This window comes from Glandiceps talaboti, chromosome 6 (genome assembly GCF_964340395.1).
Source record: "Glandiceps talaboti chromosome 6, keGlaTala1.1, whole genome shotgun sequence".
Lineage (NCBI taxonomy): Eukaryota > Metazoa > Hemichordata > Enteropneusta > Spengelidae > Glandiceps > Glandiceps talaboti.
This window is the reverse complement of record NC_135554.1, coordinates 7,400,326-7,412,511: the sequence shown is the minus strand read 5'-3', so window position 1 is coordinate 7,412,511 and position 12,186 is coordinate 7,400,326. Positions and strand designations below refer to the sequence as shown.

Below are 12,186 nucleotides of genomic sequence, written 5' to 3'. Positions count from 1 at the left end.
ACAAGATCAAGCTCCCTCCAAGGACTGGGATGAACTACCTGATCACATCACAAAACTGTCAACTATACAGCAATTGCTCGCTCTTTACTTGTTACACTAATAGATCGTAGAATATAGGTGTATGTAGGTGTGTTTAGTCAGTAACTAGCACCCTGGTCCAATTCCTGAATAGACGTTGACAAGACTGACAAGATAAGATTTAACGTAGATGTTGACATAGATTGGAATACTAATCGCTTATACACTGTGACATATACCATTTTCGAGCGTATTTGTATTAAATCCGTTCTGATGTGATGGCTATCACAAACCTTTATCATGTGCTAGTCCAGTACATTTGCTTTTGACCAACCACCCGTCACTTATAATATAGAAATTCACTGTTAACTGGTTTACATACAACGTGAACACTAACTAATATGCATATATAATAATTAGGTTTAAACCGAGGGCAAAACTACATTTGACTAAATAAATATGCATATACATGTATACATATAAATACATGTATAATTGAACATTATGAATTTTAGATAATCATTTTTTTTTATTTTTCATCACAAATTTCCAGGGCTACAAGAAAAAGAAAGCTTACATAGCTACCCAGGGTATGTATTTATTATTTGATTCCACACAAGATGTTAATTCCATGTAAACAGCTAACACAAAGTGTAAAAATAAAAAGTTTGATTTCAAAGATATGTCCACTAATTGCAATTATTTCAAAACACTGAGTGGTCGTCATTTGGCAGTGATAGTCATAGGCATATCAGTATTATACCTCAAAAAGATTTAACAAGAAGTGATTTAATTAAAAAATCCCCGAGCATGCATTAAAGTTGACAGTTAACAAGCTAGTCATCGCATTACCTCAGGTGGGGTTGATGGGTCAATCCCAGACAGTCTTTGTTCAATATGTGTTTGTTCTATGATTGACGATACTTGAAATGTAACAGTTGTTTGTCTAACATGCAGGTCCAAAGATATGGACAATTGCTGATCTATGGAAAATGGTATGGCAGGAGAAGAGTACCTGTATATTAATGGCTACCAATTTAAATGAGAAGAATAAGGTGAGACTGACATAAACAATTGAAGGATATTCTAACATTATTTAAACACTAACTCACCTCCAATTGATATTTGCCCTATGGGTTATTACACATCATACCATTACAAATAGATGTTTGTTAAAGGATGTAGTGTAATTAAGACATGTCACATATAGTTTGTAATATTTTACGAATAGTGAAAGGATATATTGGAGATATATTTGTGCAGTTAACAGCTAGCTGTGCTTACACATGCATAGTTTACTTCACGACTGGGAAACCATGAAGAGCTTTTTGCAAACGACACGGAAGTTGTGGGATTTTCGTAAATGTTTATGTTGATAACACTGAAATTGTATTTGCTATCCTATTTTGTCCACCTCAGGAAAAGTGTGCAAAGTATTGGCCAGATCAACCAGAAGGCGAAAAAGTGTATGATGCTATTTCAGTCAAAAATGTCCGTGAAGAGGTTTTTGTAGATTCCATGATCCGGACATTCCATGTGAAGAAAGTAAGCTATAGCAAATGTTATTTTTCTAGTCTCCCCCCCCCCCTCACAAATCGCTTCATCCATCTGCGCATGCACGCAGTTGTTCGTTTCTCTGTATGTGTGTACCTACAGAATACACCATTTATCTGACATGCAAACCCAATTCAATTGAAACCTGATGGATAGAGTACGGATGATCACACATTTGTACATACTATGGATATTATTGCAGAATAGAAGTGATGTATTTCAGGTCATAACGCTTACCATCGGCATCTATTATACACAACCGCCATCCATCCATCCATTGTTAGCCCAAGTTTAATGTTAGTGTTACAATAATAATGATGATGATGCTATTAACAATGATACAATAAGGCCCCTGACGACCTATCAACGTGATGAGGTTTGAGTGTGAATGCAAGTGCATATTCGAAAAAAGGAAAGATTGGGATGAAACTGTATCGTAACGTCATCGCCACAGAGGGAGGTGCGATAGTAGTAGGAAAAACAACTCGTTGCGTGTATATTTATTTTTCCGTATTGTATAATGTTCTAGGTGGACCAAGGACGAGTGCGTGAAATAAAGCAATTTCATTTCACCGTGTGGCCTGACATGGGTGTACCACAATATCCGTCTACTGTGTTGGCATTTCTTCGACGTATCAGAGCCTACATCCCATCCAATGCTGGTCCTTTGGTCGTCCATTGCAGGTTGGTACACGTAATAGCCGAACCGTCAAAAAGTTAGCATGCAAATGTATTACTTTCAAAAATACTAATTCATGAGAGAGATAATGACGGCTTACCGATTTGGAAATGACCACAGATATCTTACGATATTCATAACGAAATTGTTTTACAGGGGATTGAATAGATCAGACTAGAAAGAAAGTGCATGCTATATATTAATCGTATTTTGATCTGCTGATCTTTGTACTCCAGGGTCCAAAAACGAAAACATGATATGCATATTCACTACAGAAACCAATATAACTAACGATTGACCATATGTTCATTATTACTCCACATGTGACAATTCTTCATGTTTAAATACAAATAATGTCTAATAAATGTACTCAACTGAAGTTTGATCAAGATCAAAATAAATGTACTCTCAGTCTCAGTCTGTACTTCTCCAATACATTTTCATAATCATATCACATATTTACCTAGTGCTGGTGTTGGGCGTACTGGGACATTTATCACAATCGATTCCATGTTAGAGATGGCTGAAGCAGAAGGCAAAGTCGACATTTTCAATTTCGTATATCAAGCCAGGCAAGACCGGATGCATTTTGTACAGACGAGTGTGAGTAAAACTGCTAATAAGTACTTGTTTCCTATAAGCACATCCTTAATTTATCAAATAAGATGATTTTCACATTGTAAACTTTAGAATTGATTACACAATTTTAGAGTTACAAAAGAAAATAAAGATGTAATACCAAATCGGTATAATAGGAGAGACGGATTTAAGTTTAATACCACACAGTGTGGCCAACCATTGGAAACATATCGTATAGACTATTAGGCAAAGCCTTAACCTGTTTAGCACGTGTACAATTACCATGACATCACAATTAATCCGTGGTAACTTCTAAGATGTCACAATACAAGGGCCTTTAAACTACACAGTATCAACTCACATAACAAGGTGTGTTAATGTGAGGTAAAAGTACACTGACAATACTTTTCCAAGTATGTTTACATTTCCTAATTATAACGTGTCATGAATTTTGACATTATAACAGTGCCCCATGTATCCATGTTTACCTATAGGACCAGTATGAGTTTATCTACTCTGCAGTGCTAGAGGCTACTGTATATGGAAATACAGAAATAGAGACAGGAAATCTGAGGATGAAGCTAACGGAGCTAAAGATGAAAGACAAAGCAACACGAAAGTCTGCATTAGATAAAGAATTTCGAGTAAGTAGATAACCTCTCAGTTTAAAGTGAGAACAATTTTTTGTGGTAGACATAATTGTTATAACTATGTCGATATGGTAGATATTCACATTATTTTTTCAACATTTTATTAGCCCATAATGAGCAAGAGGAAAGCTTGTAAATAATTGACACGATTCCCAGTCATTCTTTGGCATGCAATATACTGCTTGGTCCAATTCAATTCTTAAAATATCATTATCATGACAGTCTATCTCCTAATGAACGATATATTTATAGTATTATATCGTCTACTGTAGGTCTTCTAAAAGGGTTATCCGAATAATTTTGTAAGGTTAAATCGTTTGCATAGTAAACTATATATAAGCCATAAATGGTTGACACAATCTCACTACTAGTATTCACTGTTTCAGTACTGTATTTTTGTTATTTAAGATCCTTAATGAAGTTTCCAGTGAACCAATTGATGGCGAATGTTCTGATGGGAGAGAAAAGGAAAACTTTGGTAAAAATAGATACCCTGAGATAATACCAAGTAAGCACACACAGTTTTAACGTTCAAACATACTGTCATTCGAAGTTAGTCGATTGGGAAATGTAACTGAAGGAAGGGGTAGATTATTTATCAAGGATGCTTCCTTGTTTGTGATAGCAGTGATTGAAAGTAGATTTGAATATTCATATGTTTAGTGCACGGTTGAACTGATTAATTTATTCTGAACTGAATGGAAATGTATTTAAATCTCTTCTGACTAGCAATATGAATTACTTTTTTGAGAGGAGTAGAATCCGATTATACATGAGTTAATGGGAAAGTACAGAAACCTCTTAAGCATAAATGTACAGAATTGAACCCAATCTGAACTAAAAATTGGAAAGTGTCGTTTTCGGAATTTTTCTTGCTACTAGTGTCATGTCCATAACACATGGCAAATGAGTAACTCATTCGCTCAACCAATATGTTTTAATCTTCCATCTTCCTTGAAAATGTGAAGATATGTGGCCTGATTATTTACCAGTCGTAGAAACGAAGATATTCTCATTCACGAGTTGTTTGGCAATTGTATAACATGTGCTTTATCTAACCATTTACTTGCAGTTGATCGATGCAGACCACTCCTGACAACACCAGTAGATATCAAGGGATCCACTGATTATATCAATGCCAGCTTTCTCACCGTTAGTATTTTTAAACTTCGAAGGCATGGCAATTTCGATGGGGTCAATCCGTGTGTATATCCAGGAGTCCGTCCTTCAGTAATGCATCAGTCATGCAGTCAGATTTCTTAAAATGGGACATATGCACATCAATTTCTTTTTTGATATATTCACATCTGACGAAATGGTGGCCATATTTTATATAAAAATCAATTTAGACAATCCATTCAAGTGTCTCACCCCCTATTATCAGATGCAATCTATCTTCGGGGGGGGGGGGGCTTGACCATTGACCCTGACCTTGACTTTCAGGGCTGGTTATCAAAATCAAGCCAATTCCTGTCTATTAAAGACACATTATAGTGTTTATATATTGCCACTTTCTTTTAAATCATATCTACAAGTAATATTGAAAAAGTATATACACAAGCATTATTTTTGGTGCTTATGTAATATTCCCTGAATGTCAGTCATATTTACAGTAAAAACTCACTATATTACTGCATGACTCAAAAACTTCAATAAATAGAATCTATCCAAGTGTCTAACCCCATATAATCACATGCAAGCTCTACTGTATGAGTGGCATTTGACCTTAACCCTGATCTACAGAGGGGATCATCAGAATTAAGCTATCAATTACATATTGCAGTCACTTTGTAGCAATTATGTGTGGCTTGTGTCTTTTCTTTCATGTTTATAGAATGCACACAAGAAAAACATATAAATGCTTTACTGTTTTACTCAATGGCATCCATATTTGTAGCGAATAATAATGATTAACCATATAACTCAACAACCTTAATACATAGAGTCTGCTGCCATCAATTTCTTTTAAATCGTGTCTCAATTCAAACACATATAAGTAAGGTCTTTGAGGTCTGTGTCTTCTGCGAAGACTCTTTTTTATTTAATGAGATCCTTTCTGTTAATTTCTGTTACGTATGTTAATTTGGTCAATCAGGTATGATTATATACATATATTATGTCCCTCTATTGACATTTTTGTTTGGATGTTTTACTCATAATGAATATCGATCAAAGTGGTGTTCTTACATCGAGTCAATCCTAACACAAAAAGATACATACTTTTATGTATGACAAAACATGAAACTTGAACTTCATTTTTTCAATTACATTTGAATGTTTAAGTAACCTTTGCCTTGAACCTTACACATATTTGTCACAAAGCCAATACTTTATACATTGAACGTGTGATAAAATACAGTTTTCCCATCAGTAGCAACATGTAATCACCAATGTTCTCTATGAACTTATGGTTATATTATTGTTCGCCAAACAATGTCATACATGTAATGAAAACATGTTTACAATGAATACTTGGTGGTATTCTTTGTTATAAGCGTACATTTCACCTTCCATATTCTTTGTGTAACCAAACAGGTATCTAGACCTGTAAATAACAAAATTGTGTAGCTTTTTATGTATTATGCATAAATAAAAACTAAAAATAGCTAAATGCATTTGCACTAATTATATTACATTTTGTTCTAGGCATACACTCGTAAAGATGCCTTCCTAGCCACACAAATGCCGATGTCACACACTATTGTTGATTTCTGGAGAATGGTGTACGATTATCAGGCAAATACCATTGTTATGCTAAATGATATGGACAGTGAGGAGATGGTAAGTACTGTTATAAATCAAAAACAAACGCCATTGTTATGTTAAATGATATAGGCAATGAAGATATGGTAAGTTCAATTATAAAACAAACACCATTGCTAAGATAAATTATATTGACAGTGAAGAGATACGGTAAGTGATACTATAAAACTAACTCCATTGTTAAGATGAATTATATTGACAGTGAAGATATGGTAAGTGATAGATATATCAATTAGCTTGTTTATGATGACTTAACCAAGTTTGTACAATCATTTACTTATAACACTAGGAAAGTGCCTTCTTTGTGAAAAATTTAAATAAAAGAAGGGTGATACATCACATCTATAATATATACAAACAGTTTTCCTAAATCGAACAAATATCCATAAACTACACCCCGACCTTATGTATACCAACACACAAGGAAAGGAAGATAAATACTTAGCACAAGTGCACGTGCTTGACATTAACTATGCTGACATTGAAGAAGTTATTATACCTGTAACAGCATGTCGTCTTGATCGAGAAAGATCTTATTTGTAGACACTGTTTCAATTTATTGCATGATGCGAAAAAGAAGGCAGTGCAAACCAATGTAGCAATTTGAGCAAGATTATGTAGATTCAGAAGACATTCTCGTGTTAGTTATACTGTACTGTGTTGTACTTTACTGTACTTTACTGTAGTGCTTTACCTTTCCTTGCACTGCATTGTACTGTATTGTATTATTGTATAGTATTGTACTATATTGTATTGTCTTGTATTGTATTGTATTGCATTGTATTGTATTGTATTGTATTGTATTGTATTGTATTGTATTGTATTGTGCTTTTCTACTGTAATTTATGTTACTTTACTGTACTGTATTGCATTGATTGTGTTGTATTGTGTTGTGTTGTGTTCTGTTATTTTGTTGTGTTGTGTTGTGGTGTGTTGTGTTACGTTGTGTCGTGTTCTGTTCTTTTGTTCTGTGTTGTGTTGTGTTGTGTTGTGTTGTGTTTTCTAAAAATGCACTGCATTGCATTATCTCTAACAAAATGTTTCAAATGGTTCAATAGAGAAGAGGACAATACTGGTGTGACGATGGCATCATGCGATATGGTCCATTTGAAGTTGAAGTTTTAGAGACTGAAGATATCGGTCACATAGTTGAGAGAAGTATTGGTTTGACACTCTACTCTACCAAGGTAATAACATAGGTGAATTGTATTTCACTGTGTATTGTAATAGGCCATCGGTCTTTAAAATAAAACAAAAAGAATACAGTGGTTGCAATCATTTTGAATTTATAGTCAATGAAGAACTTTTCTGAAAAGCAAAAAAAAATTCAAAGTTTCCTAATTTAATAGTAATTTTTGGTTGCATGTTAATAACAAGTGAAGCTTATAGAGAACGGGTGGGTCAAAAATAGTGTGGAATACCTAAGGTTTCATGTTTGCAACACTTGAATATCAAATATCTTTTTTTTAAGGGTAACCTGATTTTGCATAAACTACAATAATACAAACACTGCCAATATACAAGGGGTATGTGTATTTACATTGACTAATTAGATGAGCAACACTCTGCATTGTCGAGTTGCTTAATCATTAGAGAAAAATATTTCACTGTGTATACATTTAGACTATTGAATTGAATGATTTCTGCAGTGGCCTGTATTTCGAGTTGTACTGATTTATTACCGAACCAGAGTGAATAGAGAATTTAATTAGGCAGCACGATGCTTTTTACATCTCATACAGAGTTTGTTTTTTGCTACGAATTACATACAGCCTGTGATATAAAATGTCACATTTGATGTGCGTGTGCCCTCTAAGTCCCTGTATTTTGCTTATGTAATTCGTATCACAAAACATTGTGTGGAATGTAAAAGAAAAACACAAAGCGTGCCTAATTGAAACTCTGTACACTTTCTGGTTTGGTAGTAACAACAACTCCATACGACTGAAACTGAGATGGCACCCCTGCATACTCAGTTTGAAACGTCGTTTTAACAAATACTTCAGGTTTGAGTATACGTTTATCGACCACACATTGGAGTGGTTGGTAGACATCATTGCTCCATTACATTGTTTATTCACTTGTGCACTGGTGTGACAGCGAGAAATACCATATCATGACACCTTCACGATGCAGATCCATATTATATACCCAGTTAACATCTAATTGCGAACAGCTTGATGGTATGGTAGACTCAAATGGGAGTAAATTTAAAGTTTAAGTTGTTTGTCGAGATCAGTCGTCAGATATTTCCCAACCAGAGATGTCATGCCATGATGTGCATTATTCACGTGCCATATATATATATATATATATATATATATATATATATATATATATATATATATATATATATATATATATATATATATATATATATATATATATTCATATTTCAGAAGGGCGGTAAAACTGTCGTCAAACGAACGATTACACATTTACAACTGACTGCATGGCCATCTGACAAAGATATCCCTGATTCTACATCCATTATGTCAGAGATGTTAACATTGGTTGAAAAAGCACAGCAACAGTCCGGTGACAACCGTATAGCTGTTCACTGCAGGTATGTGTACTACGTATACGTCACTCCTTCCTTGGATAAACGAAAGTATAAAGACTGCCGGTTTGTATTGATGATCTTAATGTATCGACTACAAAACAGCCCTTGTTGATTGTTAACATGTTTTATCAAAGTCAATGCAAACATAGCATAGGGTGAATGGATTTTTGCTTTTCTGAATCCGTGTTTACCTACACCCCCACCCCACAGAAATGGACTCGGGCGAAGTGGTGTCTTCTGCGCATTTGTCGCAGCCAACGAAAAGATCAAAATGGAGCAAATCGTGAATGTATTCCAGGCAGTCAAGACATTGAGGGACAACAGACCTCAAATGGTGGAGACGCTTGTAAGTTTGATCTGATATATTTACAACTATAATTCATCTGCTGTCTAGAACTCTCACATACCCTAGCTTTTGTCATTGCTTTATCTTTACATATGGCATTCAATGAATCATCACTTACAGTTGCTGTTGGATTTGGTATTTATTTTGGATTTTTAATTCATGAACCGATGTCATCATCATGATGCCCTACTTGGAAAATCAATGCGAATCAATATAGCCATAGTCTATGTTTGACAGTTACTTGCAAAGGGCTAAACAAATAGTAAAAGAAGTGTGTCATTGTAGGTATAATAACACACATTTTACACAATTAATAATGTTTTGCAATTTATATATTAACAAACAAGGAGTTGACGTGTTGTTTTACATTGATTAATCAAGCAAGAAGCCATGTCAAAATTGTATTTAAAAAAATCCAAACTAACTACCTAATCCTCATCCATATGACATCTAATAGCATGCATGATTATTTGTTACAGGCACAATATGAATATATCTACGACGCCCTTCTTGCCTACCTAGACTCCTTTGCCACTTACGCCAACTTTGAATAACGATTGAATCTTCAACATGAGGCAATTTTCTATGACCTGTGAACTATTTCCTATTGAAGATCATCACACAAGAAAAGTAAAACGACATATCTCACGTTTGAATAAAACTGTAGTAAGTAATCTTTGTTTCAGGAAGCAATGTTGCAGAGAAGGGTTTAGTCCTTGTAGCGAATTTGTTTCTTTTAAAACGCAACTTCTATCTATCATTGAGATTAGGAAGCAGGCAACTATTGGTTTCATCTCAAATTATTAATAATTATGCTTACATGAGGAGTTAAAATAAACAAAAAGATAATCGAGTAAAGTCAGTCAGCATACATACATACATACATACATACATACATACATACATACATACATACATACATACATACATACATACATACAATGTTTCCGACTCAGTTCGATCAGTGAGCAGTCCACGTGTATATATCTCGCGTGAACACGCATATACTACGCGTGGAGATTTTCGTGATTTCCACTATTTCAAAAAGTAATCCGGGTATTCCATTACACTTCATATAATTAATTTGATAAAACAACATTTTAGGTATATGGTATGTCACATCGATAAGTGCAATATTACTCAAGAAGTATTTTGCTGGGGTTAGGGAGTTGGTGCGTCACTTTTTTATATGAATACATACTATTTAATATAATTATTGAACCCTAACAATAATGGTGTAATTTAATATACAGGTATAGACTACTCAAATGTCAAAATTCTTGGCATGTCCAGAGTTTTCAAATTGTAGGCTTATCTAAAAATGGTTGTAATTAATAACGGTTGATACATATATGCTCACTATACGAAAAGTCTAACTTATCCAATTTTTACCATACCAGTGATCCACCCGACATCACCCATGTCCAGGAGTAGTACGAGACGAAGTACACATTTGAGTGTGCACAGCTCCTAAGGGACGTGATATAAGGCGTGGATAAATTTTCATAGGTGGCAATGTCTCATACTCACTCACTTACACAACCTATATTCACAGGCTGTACACTGGTGGAAACATGTGGTCAAATGAGACCTTCCATACATTGATTATTAATAACGAGATATACGTACAAAATGTTAATTTCGGGGGATACATGAAATATTACTATGCAGTATTATCCATTATAAATGTAACATGGAAAATAAATAAATTAATATACAATTTAACAATATGCTGCACACCCTTCGACTTATGATCGGTATTCATTATAATTTACAGGTATTTAATCCTAGCTTCGCACAAAAAGATATGCATCGAATTTTAATATTTTAGGTGCGTGACTAACGACGTATTTCTGAATGATGATTGATTAAAAACGTATTCATGGTTTGAAATTCTGTCAAAAAGCAAATCATATCATCTCAGGATAGATTAGGATTTGGCTTGGACGTGCACCACATTTTAATACTTAATAATATTTGTTATTTAGTATGGCAGAAACTTAATGTGAAGTGACATTTATAATTAATCAAATTTGTATCTGAAGGTGTTATAATGTTATCAAGAATTGTATTTTTATTATAAATCTCTTGATATAACTCAGATGGTTTGTTTTCAATAATAATCATGGAAATCTTCTTTTAAGAAACAGAAATAGGATTGGTATAAATGAATTGCACTAATGGTGAATTGTATTAACATGTATAGTTCAGTTTAGAGTGATGGCATCTAGACATTTCAGTTTACACTGTTTTATATGTAACCAAGAAAACCAAGTACATACCATTTTGCCCTAATACATTTATGTAGATTTATATTTTGTAAAGTTAAATCTTCAGTTCGTTGGGGAATAATTGGATATTTTTCCCCAATGTGTTTCTTCTTTTAGCCAAGGAAAAAAGTATGTGTGACCTAATAAGTGGCCAGTCTAGTGACTCATACTGAACACCTCGGGTCATTTTCCGGATGAATGAAGAAACATATTGGGAATAATGTAATTATACCATCGCCAGTATTATAAAAGAAATCTGGAAAACTAATTTAAATTTTGGGTGTTTTTACTGATACTTCAAACACAGCAGAATCAATGGAGTAGACACGCCTTGTCGTGACATAGACACGCGTTGTAGTGACGTAGAACGACCAGAGTATATCTTCCATATTTGGTGTTGCACCTGGTACGTACTTGGCATTATAATAAGAATTTCAAGTATGGCTGTGTGTGTCTAATAACAGTTAAATTTCTTTACTACCATCACATGTATTTTAGCTGTGGTCAATATATCTGTATTAGTATAATCTGTATAAGGGCGACTTTAATAGTTACAAATGGGAGGGGCCAGGAAATTATTATTTGGGACATATTTTACAAATTCGTTCTGGTCATCGAGGAAGGATGACATTTTCGAATATAAAATTAGCATTGCCACATTAAACTTTGACTGATTGTGTCATTGTAAAATATCATTATTGTACTGATGTCGAAACTTAACAACATTTTAATACATTGTTTTATTTTTAATGTTCGGACGGGAG

General features: G+C 34.1%; 1 protein-coding gene across 1 annotated transcript in view; it reads left to right on the top strand.

The window, feature by feature from the left end:
• The window catches only part of LOC144436160 (receptor-type tyrosine-protein phosphatase kappa-like), a 39,740-nt gene extending 29,725 nt beyond the window's left edge, over positions 1 to 10,015 (top strand). The window contains exons 14-26 of the mRNA XM_078124867.1: positions 572 to 608; positions 976 to 1,073; positions 1,438 to 1,563; positions 2,102 to 2,256; positions 2,719 to 2,854; positions 3,325 to 3,474; positions 3,889 to 3,988; positions 4,553 to 4,632; positions 6,127 to 6,261; positions 7,302 to 7,430; positions 8,643 to 8,809; positions 9,017 to 9,152; positions 9,632 to 10,015. Coding sequence (XP_077980993.1) covers positions 572 to 608; positions 976 to 1,073; positions 1,438 to 1,563; positions 2,102 to 2,256; positions 2,719 to 2,854; positions 3,325 to 3,474; positions 3,889 to 3,988; positions 4,553 to 4,632; positions 6,127 to 6,261; positions 7,302 to 7,430; positions 8,643 to 8,809; positions 9,017 to 9,152; positions 9,632 to 9,706 — 1,524 coding nt within the window. The 3' untranslated portion in view covers positions 9,707 to 10,015. The remainder of the gene's footprint in view (positions 1 to 571; positions 609 to 975; positions 1,074 to 1,437; positions 1,564 to 2,101; positions 2,257 to 2,718; positions 2,855 to 3,324; positions 3,475 to 3,888; positions 3,989 to 4,552; positions 4,633 to 6,126; positions 6,262 to 7,301; positions 7,431 to 8,642; positions 8,810 to 9,016; positions 9,153 to 9,631) is intronic.
• The last annotated feature ends 2,171 nt before the right edge of the window (positions 10,016 to 12,186 follow it).